General features: G+C 40.6%; 1 protein-coding gene across 3 annotated transcripts; it reads right to left on the bottom strand.

Annotated features, from left to right (window-relative positions):
* Positions 1-89: 89 nt before the first annotated feature.
* On the bottom strand, positions 90-19420 carry LOC4346522 (E3 ubiquitin-protein ligase UPL1). 3 transcript variants are annotated; one of them, XM_015756022.3, is made up of 17 exons: positions 19148-19420; positions 16189-16284; positions 15905-16111; positions 9063-15734; positions 7899-8954; positions 7496-7813; positions 6715-6913; positions 6276-6541; positions 5904-6190; positions 3660-4764; positions 3432-3578; positions 3252-3332; positions 2938-3163; positions 2717-2856; positions 1833-1939; positions 1576-1739; positions 90-422 (listed from the first exon to the last, which is right to left on the bottom strand). In XM_015756022.3, exons 1-16 carry the CDS (start codon positions 19178-19180, stop codon positions 1637-1639), a joined length of 11043 nt encoding a protein of 3680 aa, XP_015611508.1. In that variant the 5' UTR covers positions 19181-19420; the 3' UTR covers positions 90-422; positions 1576-1636. The 3 variants fall into 3 exon arrangements, with proteins under 3 accessions (XP_015611508.1, XP_015611506.1, XP_015611507.1); XM_015756020.3 differs by having other exon boundaries at positions 7899-15734; XM_015756021.3 differs by having other exon boundaries at positions 7899-15731.
* Positions 19421-20004: the final 584 nt, after the last annotated feature.

The raw sequence follows: 20004 nt of genomic DNA, 5'->3' as shown, positions 1-20004 counted from the left end.
AGACGACTCCAGCTGATTTGAGAGAGTTAGGTCCAGCAGCTGACACAGCAGAGCATGAGGCCATTTGCACACGAGCAAACGATGGCATGTAACCAGAAACTAATCTTATTTATTTGCAAACTGCTTTTGGCCCCATAATCTGAGGATCGAAGCAGTAGGAAAGCAATGGTTGGGATTAAGCATTCAATGAATTTACACTCCGCCCTTTGACCACACAGGGCAAATGGAAACAAGTTAACATCTATCACCACTGTTGTAGTCAGAGCTCCCCCCAGCTATACCCGCCTGGCATCCCCCGATCAACTACTCCAAAATTTTTTGGATTCTGACGCACATCCAGGACATTCTCTAAGCGTTCTTTTCGCCTGGTTTATGCAATGTGTAGCATCTGGTGACCATGCTCTCAATTTTGCCGCCAAAATCTGCAAACAGCGGTACAGGGAATCAGAAATCAGAACACGATAATAGATAATGGAAATTGAATCGTGATGTGCCATGCTTAATTCTATGAAGACAACAGCAAAACCACTGTGCGACTATTGGTTAAGGTTTTCTAAAGCAGGTAAAGCCTGCACGTCCAGGACTAGTGTGGGACTATGATTTGAGTTTGCATGCATCTTAAATGAATCTGCTGTTCATGTAAGCAAATTCAATCAGCTAAGAGTATCGACCACAAGCTTAAGCTAATTTAGAAGTTCCCGAAATGAAAATCCTGGGCAATTTCAGCCTTAGGAACACACAATGTACAATTTATTTACTAGCATCTTGTTTGTTAAAATGATGGTAGTAGTAGCACCAATCAACCAAGATACCAACATCCAAAGCTACATTTATCAATGCCACTATAGCTTATTATCACTAAAGAATATACAGCAAACTCTTCTAGAAATTTCCAAATATATCGTGCAAACGATCTAGTTTGGACAAAACCAGATGCCAAGACCCCAACAGCTATGTTCATGGACAGAATCGTAGGCAGAGTGAGATGGACCTCAAAAAGTACGGTATGTTCATGGAAAAAAAAGCACCTAGTTAGACCTACACAGGCCAGATGACAAACGTGTTCTGTGAATTACTCTGAAGATAAGCTAATGGTACATCAGAGCAAATTCTTCTGGAAATTTCCAAATATATGCGCAAACAACCTAGTTTGGACAAAAGAAGCAGGATGCCAAGATCCCAACAGCTATGTTCATGGATAGAATAGTAGGCAGAGTGCGATAGACCTCAAAAAGTATGTTCATGTAAAAAACGCCTAGCTAGGTTAGGTCTACACAAGCCAGATGACAAATGTGTATACTTCTGTCTGTGAATTACTCATGAATACTTCCATTTTCTTTCAGATGGCAAACACATGTATACTTCCATTTTCTTTCAAGATAGTTGACAAATTTGGATTTGTCAGGTAGCTCATTTTCTTTCAAGATAGTAGACAAATTTGGATTCAAATTTGGATTTGTCAGATAACTTATAACACAACAAAGAAAATGATACGAAATGAAACATAAACTTGGACGATGACAATGGAATCTTGCCAATAGTCAATAAGATTACCAGCTTATAAGACACGCATACCTGTACATGGCAAACAGAAAACCAATGACCCAGTGCATACACAATGCACTTGTTCAATACGTCAGCCAAAACCAAAACCTTCGCTTGCCTCATGAATGGCAAGAAGTAAACGCTCTTCTAGTTGCTCCTTTGAGGAATACTCTGGTAAATCCAGTTGATTAAAGCTGCACATTATGTATGAAATGAGCATCATTGAAACAGCATAAACAGTTACATAATGAGTGTTCTAGTCAGTGATTGAAAAATATAAATATTACCAAGTATGGGCAGATGGAAGCCTCTCTGGAGCTCCATAAGCCTTGTGAATCTGGAATCTCTGAGGACCAGAAATACCTTGTAGCGCTTTGAAACCTTCTAATGGTACCTGCAACACCATCACATGAAGAGAAACCAATCTTAAGTTCTTAACATAGCAAATCACATAAGGATTCGTATGTTTTACCAGAATATCTAGCTCTATAGTCAACTTGCATCTTACTTGACATGAAGAGAAACCCATCTTATTAATACAGCAAGGGAAACTGCTAGTAAACGGAATAGTTATATACTCCAAACTTTCAAGTAGGCCAACTAGTTTACCCTACAATCAATGTACACTGGACAACACAACAATTAACAGTATATGAGGTTTCCCGGTAGTTTTTACACCTAACAAAAATATTTTGATAGAGGACACTAAACTAGGAAGAGACAGTGGGACGAACAGAGGATTCTAATTATGATATCACATCAGCAATGACTATCAAAACCACTGCCACATCAATGTAAAACAAAATTCATTCAGGGCTCAGGGTTTGTTTCGTAAAAAGGGGTTTCAGAGTTTAAAGCTGTAAATTGCAATGTTTCTTAGTTCAGGAGGAAAATGAATGCAAAATTTCAGGGTGACCTTTTCCAAATAATTTAAACAACTAATTTTAACAGAAAAACAAACAACCAATTCATCAACTATATGTAAAATATACAAGTGAATAAAAAACATCGAATGCAACACTTCACTGGATATTCACATGCAGTGTTTCTAACTTCAGCCAAAAAAATGAATCTCTACAATATGTTAAACAAATAATATGAACCTTGATGTATGCTTTAAAATGAAATAGATATAACAAAATCAACTGTCAAATGAAGTTTTTTTTTTTACTTTTGATGTTCCTGTCACAAATTGTAGAAATCTTGCCATGTCCTCCTTGCTGAAACCATTAACTACTTCCCAGAACCACAGGATGACCGGAGATGCAGGCGAATACCCAATATACTCCGCATTTGCTTTCAGGTCATCAACTGACAAATAATAATAACAATAATAATAAGACGAATGTAAGAAATAAATGTAAGGATTTTTAACTGAGATGAAGCTCTTACAGTCGATTTCAGGAAGTCCACTGATCAAGAGTTCAAGTTCTTTATCATGAAATAGGGAAATGAGCTCCCTTGGAACTAATTCTGTGAATCCTTCAAGGAAAGCATTAATTTGAGGGCGAATTGCTGTGGTCAATATATGTTCAGCCACAAGATCGACATACTCATGTTTTGTTTCTTCAGTGACCCTGATGTTTCTCCCACCAGGTTTGAGCTCATAATCAGTAACCTGAATTACAGATTCATTAAGTAACAGACCATAAGACATGTCAACAGTAAACAAGCTTTGGGTAAACAATAGAAACTCATCTCTCTACCTCATTTTTCTCATAAAGAATATGTTTTTCTTCATCAGGGTCCATGCTGAATGTCAGGTCAGGAATATCACTTACATCATTCTGTTAAAAAAATATATATATACATATATATTCAGTTCTGGAACAGCACACAAATGCACCTGACTTATTCCCACAAAATAATGGATGGTGAAACCATACCTCTAGCATCCACTTCAAATTTTTGTAGTAATCAGGATCAACAGCCTCTATATCATGATAAGTCACTTTAACACCAAGTATGTGTTTGTAAAATGAACGGGTAAAGTGAACATCCAATAATTGGCCATCAAATAAGGCTTTGGCAACCTGCCCAAAATCCCAGATAACAGGGTCTCAAAAACAAAGATAAATGTATATAGTTCAACAAGGACATTCAAGAAATCTTACCACTCGACCAACAAACTTGAAATAGGAAAGGTGCTCTGTTTGATAAACTGAGTTGGGGTTAGGCTGGAAAGTTGCATTGTTCCCAACAGTGGTGAAGAGCAGAGCTCCTTTGTCAAAAATAACTCTAGATAGAAGTTGATACCACTCCCTAGTTAGTCCACCAGCATCAATCCCCTCCTCTCCTTGGAATTGCACAGTCAAGCGGCCCTTAAGATCCTGGCTACGACGTAACCTCAACTGATTGTATGAATCCTCCAAAACATATGCCCGACGAACGCTAATCCGCAAAGGAGCAGAAAGATGCTGATCATGTTGCTGCCTAATGCGTGATCTAAAGTAAGCACGCTTGTTGTCAAAGTCTATCAGCCTTGGTACTTTCAACATCATAGAAAGTGACTTTTCTAGCAAACTTGGATTCTGTCGAATGAACACATTGAGGAGGCGCCGATGTTTTTCTGCCACCCTTACAAAAGTAATATTGCATACTCCACCAGTCTTTAGTGATGGGGACGATGAACTCCCAGCAAGTTCTTTCACTTCTGTAGCAGTCACATTGGAATCAGATGGCACAACTGCTTGGCTTGTTTGAAGCTTCTCACACAGAACAAAAAAGGATTCTATAAATGGCAAAAGGCGTTGTGTGCCTGGAGGAAGAGGTGGGGAAGTAGAGGATGAGGCACCAACTTCTATTGCATCCATCAAAGGAACCTGGGGATTGAAACTTGAATTATGAACAAGTTTTGCCTCTGTAGTGCTTATACAGTCACTTAGTTCTTGCCACAAAGGCTCAAGTGATATATTCAAATCCCACAAAATAGACTGTTCTTCCTGTCCCACAGCCTGATCCTGGCTATTACCACTCATATCTGAGGTCAATGTAGATAGGACCTGTAAGACCCGCAGGATGGCAGCCCCAGCCATAGAACAAGAATTGAGCCCAAGCATTTGTGTGTTCTTCAATGTTACAAGCTCCTCTACTGCTGAAGAACTTAAGCTCTGAGCAGCACTGGCTAGCTCCATAGAGAAGAATTTCCGGTGGGATACCGCCACACTAGCCAATTTTTTTACCACCTCCGCAGCAAGCGTATAGACTTTATCCGGAAGACTGGTTTCATTTCAAATAAAGAAAATGTAAGTTTATCATCTAGAAAAATGGAAAGATAAAAGTTTGTTAAATTATTCAGAAGCTGTTACTTCAAAGAGACTCCCAGCAAAATAGCAATCAGAAAAACTAATTAAGAATACATAACAGGTATGTTTTGTATTAATATTCAAGAATGACGGTATATTCCAAGACCATCAATTCTTGCAACAAATGTCAGATAGAATGTTACAAGATCAGTGTTTGGTTCAGGAAGAGTACTTGGCAAGATCAGGATTCTGGATGGTGCCATGCTGTCATCCAACCAATCTATTTGGACAATAAATAATATTATGATGCAACATGTCTTTTCAAAGTGAAGTGCTCAAAACAAGGAAAACTGACCTACATGTGCATTACCTAGTACTCCCTCCGTTTCACAATGTAAGTCATTCTAGCATTTCCCATATTCATATTGATGTTAATGAATCTAGACAAGATTCATTAACATGAATATGGGAAATGCTAGAATGACTTACATTATGAAACGGAGGAAGTATTCTACTAGTAACATACCTGTGAAACAAAATCTCTCAATTACTCATACCATGTATGGCAATCCCTAGATTAGTCAGTAACTCAGTACTAACAAGTGTCGACAGACAACCAATATAATTATCATACACTAACACTGCTCTATTATATTTTGCAAAAGAAACAACAGAAAAATATCAAATTTTCTGGAGCGGAATGTTCAATCACATGTCATCAAATGGAACCTTGATTACAATAAACAAGAACAATGAACAATATCCTATACTGAAATCATTTTTTATTTGTATCTAGTACTACCTCCATCCCCAAACAGAAGGGATTTTGCCTATGTAATTATCCTTATATTCGGGGAGGTAGTCTAATATCCATTATTAAGGAATTCAGCTATTCTTAGTGACAAAATATAGTTTCATGTATGTGAAAGTTCAGTGGCCTAATTTTATACACCTATACAGAACCAACTTCCTGTATTTCCATCAGGAAAAAAAACATTATCTATTCCCACACTGCCCTTGGAAAATAATTTTCAGACCAAAGAAATCAAAGCATATCTGACATAATTGAAAGCAATCGATTTTCTAGCATAATTGGCAGGGTGAAAAACTAACCCCTCAAGTGCAAGAATATTGCACAGATTATGTAATTCAGAGTCTGGAAGTTGAGTAAGAATGTCATGCACATTAATAGACTGTTGGGGACCTGATGCTGGCACCACCACATCTTTATTTTGACTATTTTCTTGGATAGGAACTTGCTCCATAGTAGATGGTTCTCCATGTGTTTCAATCGGTGCCCTGTTTTCATCCACAGAAGTGCTAACCATTTGCCCTGAATGAGGTGGATAATCGACTTTGGAAGCAGCATTGCTGACCACTACTTCAAGCAAACACATCACCTAAAGGAAAATAACAGAATTACGGATAATTATATGACGAAATAGTCTAGGCCTATGGCTCTGTATAACAAATTCCGAGAAATACCTGCTCAAGATATACTCGACTTCGTAGAAACAACGGCTTGTTTAAGAGCTTAAGGAATAGCAGGATAGGGGTATAACCCTCAGATGACGTTTTCATCATATCCGATTGTAGCCCTTCTTGAGATAATTCTTTACCATGCTTTAGGATCATACAGTTTGAACTTGTTGAAGGGTCAAAGTAGACCAAGAGACCTGCAACAGATGGATGGTTTGAAGCAAGGTATGTAAGCACTTCAAGAAGTCGTCTTGTCACCAGCGGAGGTAGACCTGTACAGAAGTAGCAAAGTATATTATTAATACAGTGGTAGCACTATTGAATAAGATAACAAACAACCCAAAAAGGACAAAGATAAAACAGAATATTATAGGAAGAATCAAGAACCATTCAGAAAACAACTACCAAGAATCAAAATTGCAACATATATAGAGAAAAACATTACCATTTGCAGATTGTGGTTGTGCATAAACAATGTTCCACTGACATCCATGTAACCTATATGTAGTCATGCAGTCCCATCCATTAAGCCCCTCAGCTTCAGGTTTAATAATGTTGAGTAAATGGCCAATCAATGTAGCACGCGTAACACTGTGCGCGCAAAGATTGAACATAAGCCTTTGAAGAAGGCCTTTGCTGAGTGGCTGCAAAAAGAGAAGTTAAAACAGAACAGCTGGAAATGCAACAAGCTACTGCAAAAGAAAAGAAGAAAACACACACAATGTATGGGGGCAATTCTCAATATACTGTTGTCTCTTAACTTATTAGGGAAATGTTTTCTGCATAAGAAAACATCCTGTTTTTGTTAGGGAAATGTTGTTTTTGCCACCACAGACCTTTATTTTTGCCACATAACATGAAAATACTTCTCACTTTTGCCACTCATTAGGAAAATAAAATTCACATGCAACAATAGGAAATTTTTATTTTTGCTACTAAGGAATGATAATACCACTTGTGGCATGTGTATCTTGCTTTCGCCACTGACTAATTTTAAAAAAATCTCCCTTTTATTATCGTGAATATCTTGCGAGATGGTAGATGAATACATCACTAACTTATTGAAAAATCTACTCTTATCAATTATCATAAATGTGATGTTGCAGAGAAAACAGAAGACAAAGCAAGCAGGATAATGTAGAACTTGTTGAGAATAAATCATGTCCAAATGATTAAGAAAAAGAGACACCAGTTCACAGCTAATATGAGAACAATATAGAAATTACCGGAGCTAGCTGCAGAAGACGAATAAGTGCTTTTAGAGCGCTAGAATCCAAAAGTGGGGTCCCTTCCACATCTTTACCCTTAGCGCCTGCCGACACAGTAGAAATAACCCGCCTACCAACAGTCACACCAACACCCCTGTCCATAACAGCAGTCTGATTGTCTGTTGGTAACCTCCTCGCTCCAAGCCTGTAACTTCCTCCAAAAAGGCTTCCCCTAGCACGGTAACGACTCAACTCTCTGTCGCGAAGCATTTGAGCTTCAGCAAGTAAAGCTGAAGGTAAGGCAGACAAAACTGCCTCTGACGAGGTCAAAAGCACCTGAATGAAGTAGCATAGGTCAACATTATTAAAGTTCAAATACGACAAAGCAGAGTGGAAACACTTCAAATTGAGTAAACCATACCTCTTCGCGTAGATCAGGGGGGAAAGTTGCTATAATCGAAGCATTATCCATGTCAACTGGCTGCCCAATGGGTTGAGAATGAGCGATCCGCTGTGCTCGCTGCTGAGCCAAAACCTCAGCTTGTATTTCTGGGGGGAGAGCAGCCAAAAATTCAGGATCTATTTCTACTGCAGCTGGTGGAGTATAGGAAGCAGTTGGTGCAGCGCGATTCTGTTGAGAAGCAAGGACTTCCGCACGGAGATCCTCAGGCAATGCTTCAAGAAATGTTGGATCGATTTCATTTGTACTAGATGCCTCATTGTTAGCATTCAATTGATCAGGCTGCATAGTCTCTTGAGGAGCTCCTTCGTCTAGCCTAACAGAAACAACATTGCCATACAAACCAGGAGCTGAGTTTTCTACTTGGTTCTCAGAAATATCAATGCTATTCATGTCAACATCTGTATTCATAGTGGTGGAATCAACATGAGCATCGCTCAGCTCAGGAGCTGCACTTGTGGAAGTGAGAAGAGCATGACAACTTGACTCCAGATCAGATGGGTCCCTAATATCATTACCAATCTGGCCACGTTGAGGTATTTCTACCTCATCCTGCATAACATGATCATAACTTTGCAGATTACCAGACAGTGAGTCCCTATCAGGATGAGCAACATGCTGTCTGTCAGCAGTATCCTCATTACTCTGAGGTATAACATTCATGTCATCAGCTATTTGATGCATCTCTTCTTCAGTACGAACATCTGCAACATCAGCTGACTGTTGACAAATTAGATCATTCATAGGACAGACATTACCGTTTGCTTGGTTGGTAGTTCCAAATTGTTGAGGGCTACTAGTAGGCAAAGCAGGGGAATCAGTTGTCACATGTTCTGATATGTCATCATCCTGTGATGGTAAATCGTCATCTACATCATCGCCAGTTTGGTCAGGTTGCATATCAAGCACACGATTGCCAGTGTATGGAATTGCATTATTTAGAAAAGTAGACACATTCAACTCTGTAATAAAATGATGCTCCAAAGCCTGGGCAACAGCAGCTGCATGATTACCTGCCTGAGGTTGACCATCATCAGTCCATAAATTATCTCCAAGGCCCCGCCTAATTCGGAGAGATTCCATACCAAGAGAGAAATCAATCAAAGGTGGGGGAGCAGTACTTACAACACGCTCGCCAAAAACCGGAGCAGAAGTTTCAGGTGGCAACCCAGCATCTAACATGTAAAAAGGAATATCTGAAGTCCCAAAAGAAAATGTGTGCAAATCTCTTGAGGGTGTTCCACTAGAGGACCATACCGAACCAATTCCATCTCTAGATTGCACTGGCCTGGAGAGTAATGGATGCTGGAAAGCATTTCCATCAGACCTTGATCGATCAGTAAAAGACCTGCTTCCACTTTGGCGACGTCGCTCAAGACCAAACGGACGATGCAAATTAAACATATCGTCCGTCCCAACACCACGAAATGCCTCAGCAGATATGTCTATAAAACCACTAGCATCTCCACGACCCCTGGAAACTCTCAGATGACGATTCATCCCAGTTAATGTTTCCCTCCATCTCACTTCTATAACACGGTTCTCAAGAAAATCGTCATCTTCTTCATCCATCATATCATCATTGTAGTCATCACCAATGGCAGTATTCTCCTGGTCCTCAATATCTGTGTCAGCTATTGACATCAAACCAGCTCCTTCTTCTGCTATTTCCTCCTCGTCCTCATCCTCATCTTCATCCTCACCATCCTCCCCTAGATCATCCTCCTCCTCAACCATTTCGTCATCAGCTTGGTGCTGAGCTGAGAAATCCAAACCAGCATCAGTCGTAGTAGTCATCAAGTTACCTACAGTGGCTTCCTCTCGCATGAACTCCACACCACCCGTTGAAGAGTTACCAGCAGTATTCTCAACTAAATCTAGTCTCATCTGCTCGACAGGCTGATCTTGGCCAGCATTATTGTTCCCATCATCATGAGATAATTCCTGGACTTGCTGCCTTGTAGATTGAACAGTATCAATAGTACCATGTCCGTTACTAGTACCTTGTTCATGGATTACATTTTCATTAGCCACATTTGTTTGTTCATGTGACCCAGTTAGTTTGTTCTTAGCATATCGATCTGACTTTTGGATTTGATCACTTGCATTTGCAGTCCTTGTGAGGCTATCCAAAGCCTTCAAAATAAGGTTGACAACCTTTGGAGCGTCTGGGTGGTCCAGGTCAATCACTTTGAGCAAACCAGAAAGAGACTGCACCATGCCACCATCTATCATAGACTTCGCAATATCAGGTGAGCAACCAAGGACAGGCAAGTTGTTCTGACTATTTCGAGACAATATTGAATTTATCAGCTCAGAGAAAGCTAATACTTTTTTGTCAGGTATCAAAGACCCTCTGGAGGTGCTGCTTGCTGAATCTATGAAATAATTAAACGCCTTCATGATTTCAGAAATTACCCTTCTACGGCCTTCAGTGGATCTGCAGCATAAAGCTACCAAGAACCAAGATGCTCTTTCAGATAACTTCCCCATCCAATTATCAGACACATCAGCAGATCTGTCAGAAGATAACAAATTAAATACATGATACAGTAACCCACTGTGTCCAGCTACTTGATCGCCACCCCGCAACTGCGATAACTCCGTATCACGTTTAAGTATTATCCCAACTGCATGTACATACATGAGTAGTATTTCACTCATCAGCTTAAGAACAAATGCCAATTTCGACATCAAGGCAGATTTCTCCGAGCCATCAAGATTTTGTTCATCATTAACTTTTGACTTCCCTTTTGTGTTTGGTTCATCAACATCCATAGGAGACAGCATAAAGTAACCATCAGACCTCTGTTCTTTCTTTGGGGATGAGTAGCTCATAATGATCACCAGAAGTTGGTCGATAACTTGGGAAAGACTAGTTGGAACCTTTTTCTGGTTTCGTGAACATCTGTTCACTGTATCAATCGTCTTAGTATCAGCAGTCATCCGAACAGGCTCATTACCCAGTGCACCACTTTCAGTTGTAGAAACTTTCTGTTTCTCCTTATATTTCTCCTTCTCCTTCAACAGAACTACATTCGTTCTACCTCCTGAGCAATCTAGTTGGCAAACTAAAGTTACAGCCCTCATGAAGATCACAGGATCTCTAGATATTAGTGGTGACATATTTGTCAGAAAAGAGCGCGAGGCATGGCTGCCACGGGTACTTAGTGACTGTCGAATTTCCAGTTCCATAGCACTCTGCAGAGTCTGGGGGTCCTCAATGAGGTGACGCACGATAGCAGATGCCAAAGTCTCATATCCAGGAAAGATGCAAGTCTTCGGAAGATTCAAAAGAGATGCAAGGCTTCCATTTTCAGAAAATTGGGCAGCGAGGGTATGTGTTTTTGTCAAACGGGCAGAAAGTTGCAGAACAGCTTGCATAACAATTGCTGGCACGTGTTGCTTGATGAATTCACAGCACAACAACAGTATCTTTTGGCTCTCCTGGTCAGTCAAATAGCCAATGGATCTTCCCATAACCTTTTCAAACACATGAACATTTGGATATGTTGCTGAATAATCAGTTTCAGTTTTCTTCTCAGCAAACAGAGATGGATTTACCTTGCAATCAGCATTTGATGCATCAGAAGAAACTTTAGAAGTCCCTTCCGGCATTTCTATATCAAGTGCTGGAGCATATTGTATCATGTTGTCCAATATAAGCAACAAAGCACTGATAGAATTCCAAGTTTGATCTGTTTTCTCTGTCCTTGATTTAAGGTTTTCCAATAAATTAAGAACATGAGGGACCACGCCATTTTCTGCACCAATTTCACGAATGCTACTGTCTTCACTCAGAAGTAAGGCCAGCAAACGGGCAAAAGAATATAATGCGCCTGCATCAACTGAAGAATCTGATGGAAAACGTTTAAGTTGCTCAAAAAGATATAAGATAACCGGCTGACGGTCATCTCCCTTATTCTGGTTGCACAGTGTAACTAAAAGATCAGTCAATGGGAAAGCCATGTCATCACCAGAAGAGAAGAGCTTTGTTGATACAGCAAGAATGTCATCCAAAGGAAGCAAGATGACACCTTTATCTTCAACGACACTTGGACCATTCTTATTGCAACCATCTTCCTTGGATGCTTCAGTGGTGTTTCCAAGTGACAAAGCTAATGCCTGTGCAAGCTGGACATCTTCTTGAACAAACTCTTCTGGATGGCTGAACAACCAATCTGTTGCCATTTCGACACTGTTAGTTCTGACACTTCTTAGGGCTTCTTCTGCCCTAGCTCGCGAAAATCCCATCTCAACAATTGTAGCAATAGAGGACTCATCAAGAGGGGGACTCGTAAGACGCTGGTTCGCAGCTCCAACACCTGCACGGCTTTGTTTTAGAGCACCAACACCAGAGCATATATGGCTAACAATGGAGATCAAGGAAGTGATAAGAGACGGGCTACACTCGGGGAACATTGTATGATTCCAAACAGGTAGGACTGCTTCCAAAACTTGAGATTGCAGAATACGAACAAATGATTCAGGCTCTGAGGGCACAGGGAACAGATTAATGGACAGTTCAGTGACCATAGGCTGAACAAGAAGCTGATTATGAGAAGGAGACAATAAAAATGAAGAGTTCACACAATATTCCAGCAATTTACAGTAACTCTGTAATGTATCCAGCAGCCATGAATTGTGAGACACCTTTTCACTGATAGAGGAAGCTTGGTCTGAGCCAGTAGTTGGGACTGAGAAAGGTAGTGTCCAAAGTAACTGACTGGTAGCTTCGAAGGTGGTTAGAAGCTCCTTGAATGTTCCGTTCACATAGAAACTATTAACTATTGCAGAATTGCAAGATCGACGCCTGCTGTCAAAGGTAAGTGCTGCCATGTCTTCCACAACTTTCCCAAGATATCGGCATTTCACAGATAATGACATCTCAAAGCCAGCAGTAGAATGTCCAGAATAACCAAGAGCAGTAAGAAAAAGTTGTGCAAGAGCAATCACAAGACTTCGAGAGGCTGGAGTCAGACTTGAGTCAGCACGACGGCGAGCTGGTAATCCTTTGACAAGGGTAGAAAGGAAGGAACGCATCGTGTGTCCAAGCTTCGTCAGGAGTTCAGAAACAACAACATCAGGACTCTTTTTTATAGTATCATGACTTTGTGAACTTTCTCCTGGAGAAAAAGGACTGTCTATATCAGTATGTGCTGCATCCATAGCTCCACTAAGGCGACCACGTATCCTTGATAGCGTGTGCCGACCATGGCGATGTATGCTGGCAGCAGAACGCACTGCTGATATAATATCTTGTTCCATATTCCATGGTGATACAGAGGACGTTCTCACTGAAACAGGATTCATATGTCTTGTAACTGATGCTGCATTTGTGTCATCATCACTATCCCTTTCAGATAAATTTGAGACTGAGGCATCTCCAGGCACATCATCTTGTTCCATGTCTTGCTTCTCCACCTTGGAATCACTAAGTAAAGATATCTGCCATGTGACCTCAATATAAACCTTACCTAGTTCCCTCAATATCTCAGCATCAGCAAAAGCCAGTTCTGAGACCATGAAGGCGTTTCCCTTCAGAAGAAAATTGCAAAGAGACAATAACCCTTCAAGACTGGAAAGTGCTTTCAGGAGAGGTGATTGCTTCACATGATCACTAATAACCAGCTTAGTTCCAGAAACTGAACCCAGCAGTCCATTAGTCAGCTTAAGATGATCTCTACAGAATGAGCAAACTGCTCTGGCGAGAGAAACTGAATGCTGAGATGAGAAGTTTTTAAAAGCAACTGAAATACTCTGTCCAACTGAAACAGATACCGGCATTAATGGCAATTTGAACAGCTGAAGAACAGCTTCAATGCCCTTTTTCTCACTGAACAACCTACACGTGTCAGAATTTTGCAGAATAGTTTCAATAAGACGACCAACATTGCATATGCATTCAGGAAGATATGACTCGATTGACGATGATGTTGCATCTAGGGAAGCATCTACCATCTTCTCAGAACTTCCCACCTCAGAAGTTCCAACCTCACTCCTTGAAGTACCTCCCTGCACATCAGTTTCCATGGGAAGTGGCGTAGAGGAGTTACCAGATTCTGTACAAGAACTAGACTCTCCGCCACACCCAACTTTTGAGATGGTGTTCAAGATTTCAATAAGCATGTCCACTCCAGAAGATCGCAGTGACGATTGATGACGCAATAATTCATCAAGTCCAAGTGATAAAGCCCCTGCAGTGTCCCCACCCAGAGCTTTCAGATATGATCTGGAAGTAAAGATTTTCACAAAGCATCTTAAAGCGTTGTGGTCCTTTACTAACTGAAGCCCACTGCTGTTTAAGCAAAGTGCGTCCAAACACTGTGGTATACATGTGATAGCATCAGAATTATAAAGAATGCCACCCATGATGGCATCAATGAAGGCTTGCGGCAAACCAGCTGCATCAAGGACAGTAAAGCAAGTTGGATCTTTGTGTATGAGATCACTCATGACGGTAGCAGCAAGTGAGAACACCCCACCACCGAACTCCTTGGCTCTCCTAAATATGGTGCATAAACAAGGAGGCAATACATTCTCTTCTGAACCATCAACACGAGCAGAGCTACCGGGCACATATGTTGCCAGAGATATGGTACGCAATAAGGCTTTCATTAAGTTCCTTCGATTATAAGAAATTAACGCTTCAGAATGAACAGTCTGCATATCTGGCGGAGGCAAACTACTTTCAACTTCTTTACCTTTACTCATAGACTGAGGTTCTTCTGATTTCTTTGAACCAATATCAACCTGCGACACTTCTATTTTTAAGCGTGCAATAGTGTCATCTAGACCACCTAGATCTCTGAACAATGCAGAAGAAGGGTTGTGGTAATCCAAGAAGCCCTCAATGACATGTACTGCAGTACTAACTAGATGTAGATGATGTGTGTCTGTGTCTTTGAGGAGGGGTAAAATAGTGGGTATAAAGCCTGCTTCTTGAAGAGCTAAAGAACCTGGAGTTGATGATACCAACATGGAGACAAGAGATAGAAGCTCTTCAGCAAATTCTGTGGACCATTTTGTCGAACCATTGATGATTGAATCCACTGCCTTTTGCATGAGACTGGGAAGGATACCACGATGACCACCAGAAGTTACTGAGGACAAAACAGTAGGTTGATGTGACCTATCTTGGCACAAAGCAACCAACGAAAGGATCCCCAATCTCCTAATTTTCTCCGGTATCTCATCTTCATAGCTTAGTAACGATAATAATTCATCAATGAATTCTGGTTCGTTGTTCAAAAACAATGCTAGGCTTTCTGAGTCATGGCTTGCCTGCACAAGAACGATAAAAGCAGAAAGGCGAATACAGGTATATTGGCGACGATATGCCAGAGAGTCAAATGCCCTTGCAAATCTCAATCTTGTAAGAAGAGAAAACCTTAAAGATGGTGGCACACTGTAATCCTTGACCAACTTTTCCAATATTTCAAGATCATTCTCCTTGCAGCTTATGATGCTCGGTAAATGTATGATTTCCAACCTGTGACAATTATCTATAGATTGGGACTTGTCAGATTTATCAGCACCTCGATAGAACTCAAAGTGGAGTGTGGAGCCAATCTCAGTGGCAATTGGATCACATCCACTGGGTAGAGAACAAGCTATTAATCCAAGACCACCTTCTTTACCACCCCAACCTTGAGAAAAGGCAAATAACTTCGATGTGAGTGATGCGCTCCGTATAGAGCTTTTACCAACTGATTTGTTTACAAATGCCCTCAATGTCTCTAAGCTTCCCTCAACTATATCCGCATCTGTAGATGCTAGTAGTGAAGAAAGATGCTGCTGTAACCAGTAAAAAGAAAAATTGACACAAATCAGTACTGTGAAAAACAAACTAAGGAAACACACAAAGCTATGTTGATGGAAATTTGAGATAAGGTCCATAAGGATGGATGATTAATAAACAATAAATGGATTTACAGAACAAAAGGAAAGAGGTATAGAGCATTCACCTCAAACAAACTATAGAAGTGCCTATTTGTACAGTTCTCCAATATTAATCTCGAGACTCGAAGGATTTGGACAACTGCTTCCCTAGGAAATGGAGGGTCCACCTCAAGAAAATCATCTTCAAGTTGTAAATCTTTCCTTGGTTTTATATAACTTTCAAAAAAAGAATCAAAGTGATTAAAAAGATCCAGCCAGTGATGAAAGTCCCCCTGCAGATGTTTGATGAGAAGATATTAGAAGTCGTCTTCATAAAAGTACTTATCGACAGCTGGTAGGGCATCCATACCTTGCCAAACTCCCACACAAAATCTTTCAACGGGGATTCTACATTCTCGAGAGGAGTGGCAGTGACACAGTCAATGAAAGATTTTATATTTGGAGGCTACAAATCAAAGAATGTCACTGATAAGAAACGATATATGAGAAGGGAACAGCAACTAAATCAGATTAATCAATGGTTTTGCAATTAGGTGCTTAATTAATGCAATAGCAGCCCCTATTCTCATGCAATATCAGACACTAAGCAAATGTAATTAAATGATTCAAGTGAACATAAATTTCGGAGAAGAAGGCATCCTCTAGTCATAAATAGGAACTGAAATCCTGACAGAGTACAGAAAAAAGGTTAAATTTGAATTTAAATCAAAAATAAAATGAAGGTTCATATTACAAGTTTACAACTCAAATTTGTGTTGTAAGTGACAGTCATATGCTGTACTTTCTCCTACAAACTTCATAACAAATTTTTAGCTCCCCAAACACTGTTCAAAGTATTTAGAGTCCTGACTAGAACGTAAGAGATAAGATTCAAAAACCAAAAGCTATTTTTTTTTATTATTACATGCATGTCCTCATCTTATTTTGTAACTGTATTTTTTTTTAGTATTACATGCAAAATACTGAAGATTTGATAGCATCGATGTAGATCGTATCACATCAGAGGTTTAAGGAAGATATGACGTCAGATCAAACCCACTTTAGCCCCCAGTCTAGAGGTGCCTTGTTTGCCCTGGTTTACCTCGTTACGTAAGCTTAGGCAGAGAAATATAACTGGTCCCTGTCAATATCTTCAGGAGCAAAACAAAGGTACATGCAAATATCTAAACTATAAAGTTCAGAATCAAGGTTTTCAAGGTTTATACACAAATTGCAAAGAAATAGTTTTTTTCAATCAAAAATACGACTGGTAAGCTACGTCGGAGGTATCAAAAATCAGCAAAAATCATATGAGAAATTGCAAGGTTTGTCCAAAGCAGAAAAAACAATTTTATGTTTGGAAAAATAAGACTGCGAAAGACAAATAGGTCATGTAAGCAAGTTGTTACATATATCAAGGAAAGCTATGGCTGTTAAGTGTTTTCGAAGACTTTTCCAATCATATATAACATATACACCAACCACAGTAGGACACAATCCTGAAAACTGTAATGTATTTTGTAATTGTAGATGGAGGTGTAAGTTCCGTAAGTTGTGCTTCGGACATACATAATCAACCATCTAATAAATTCAATCAAAATGCATTCAAACACACACTCCAGAATATATTAAAGCAATCTATATAATCTATACCTAGGACTTTGAATACAATCATACAGGCATAGCTCTTACACGTTCATTAATGCATGTAATATATTATTCTTTAGTTCATGCATATGGCAATAATAATGTAACTTACAGATTCAAGTACTTTGAGTGAACTTTCACTTCTTTATCAAGTACTCCCTCCGTCCCAAAATATAACAACTTTTAGCCCTCAGGATTTGTCCCAAAATATAACAACTTCTCCACCAACATTCTCTTCCCAACCAATCACAACCCTCCACCATTCACTTTTCCCACCTACCTCCACTACTCATCCAATCACAACCCTCCACCACTCACTTCTACCTACTTTCTTAATAACCGTGTCCAATCCTAAAACTTCTTGTATTCTGGGACTGAGGGAGTAGTATCTAAAGTGCATGTGGTCTAAACAACAGATATATTTTACCGGTACTATCTTAATGCCCGTGGTGCTTGGAATGGACATAAAGAATCATCAATATCCTTATATTGTTCAAACAATGTGATCAAACATGTTCTTCACTCTTTTTTGTTACAAAAGAACTTGGTAGCGTTCACATGTGCTAATTGTGAAATTAACTTATATGTTCAGACATTTTAGACTTGTCATTTTAAATTGTGATTTTAGAAAGCCAAATAAGAGAATAACATATAAAAGGCCTAGTATGTAACATTAAAAATATGTCAGGGAGTCCATAAAAAATGTAGTGGTAGGAGTTGCAGTGGCAGATTCACCACCAACACTGTTTCTTTTTAAAGAGGTATAGATAGAGTCATAAACATAAGAGCATTGATAGTGATCAAAACACTATTTCTTTTTAAAGAGGTATAGATAGTCATAGAGCATTGATAGTCATCAAAACACTAGCACATATTCCTCCTACTACTTAAAACAAGAACTATTCTACGCATCAAACGTCCAACTAGTACTAGGAATAAAAACAAAATATTCCAAACATAATACATATACAGGGAGGCAAGTTATATATGTAGAACATCTCACATGAACAAATGGGAAATGCAAATCCAAATTTATAGCAGGCAAGTTGAGCAAGAAAGAAATAAAGCGCAAATAACCCAACCACATCTGGTTCTGCACTTCTGCTTGATGAGCTGCAGAAAACTACTCCCTAACAAAATCCTGCAAGGTCCGATCGTCTTTTCTTATAGACATGAGATCAATCATAAGCATACTGGTTACAGACAAAACATAAGCCTTATTGTCGATTCCCCACTGAAACCCTGCAGAACATCTTTGTGGGCACTAATCTACGAAATTGCTTATTGGTTCCCTAACACATAGCTTTTGCATCGACACAAATACACAGACTAAGTAATCGGGCAAAGTCAGCCAGACTTAAGTAATCAAGCAAACAACTCCTCTCCTGATCAAACAAGGAGAGGACGATCACCTCACTACTTAAGCTCTTAGCACGCACCAGGAACCCTCCCCGCCAGAAAACCACCCACATGATCGAATCTCCCCCGCAACCAAACCACCGAGAAGAGTCACATACAGGAACCGAGAATCCTCCAGGCCCAATCCAACCGCTAAAACCTCTCCAACCCACTGAACGCGACCGCGTACCCCACCGGGAAATCGGCGCCCGCCGATCAGGGTGATCGGGCCCCAGATCGCGGCGATCGAGAGAGAGGACGAGGGAGGGAGGGTCGCCACGTACCACTTCCACCGCGCGTCGCCGCTTGAGCTTCATCCCGCAATTCGCATCGCCGGGCGGGGCGGCCGCCACGAGGGGCCCCGAGGCGTCGTCCGCCGTCTCTCCGGCGGCGGTGGACCACCGCCGGGGGGGAAGGGGCGGGGCGTGGGGGGGGAGGCAGTTAGGGTTTTGGGGAGGTGCTGCGATGCGATGCGATGCGATGCGAGCGCGTGCGGTGCGGCGCGATCGGAACCGAAGCGAGGGGGAGAAGAGGGGGGAGGATGGAGATGCGCGTGTGAGAGAGAGGGTGGAGGTGAGAGGGGAAAAAAGGGGAAGGGAGAAGAGTTAGGGGACGGATGGAGGCTGCCGTGCCGCTGCTGATGCGCACGCGTCGCGTACGACGGTGGAAGGTCGGTTAGTGTTACACGGTGGATGATGCACATGGAATAGAACGCGCCCACGGTGGTCCCCAGCGGTGCCAAACGGTTGGGATGGTTCATGAGATTGTGCTATAGTACTATTTGTATAGTATACCTCTTATATTATTAAAATAATATGTAGTTTTCTGTTAACAACCAGATTTGGTAACATCAGCATTAGGAAAGAAGATTAGATCGAAGCAAAGTTGGAGGCGGAGATCGAGTTCGGAATCAGAGCAGGAATCGGCTGGAGTCCGGATCGGCTACGATTAGGATCGGCTGGGTCTGAGTCGGACTAGGAAAGTCGATACAGCCGATTCCAATAATACAACTTGACGTGTGATGTCGGGTTGGATTGAGGTGCTTCAAGGTGATTGCCGCACGTGGATAGAGTCCTGAGGAGGCAATTGTATCTATTAATTAGGATGTTTTATGTAATTCCCTTAGAGATATGTTTGGCAA

Source organism: Oryza sativa, chromosome 9 (genome assembly GCF_034140825.1).
Source record: "Oryza sativa Japonica Group chromosome 9, ASM3414082v1".
In the NCBI taxonomy this organism is placed as follows: Eukaryota; Viridiplantae; Streptophyta; class Magnoliopsida; order Poales; family Poaceae; genus Oryza; species Oryza sativa.
Note: the sequence above shows the minus strand (reverse complement) of the source record. Positions and strands in the feature narration are given on the sequence as shown.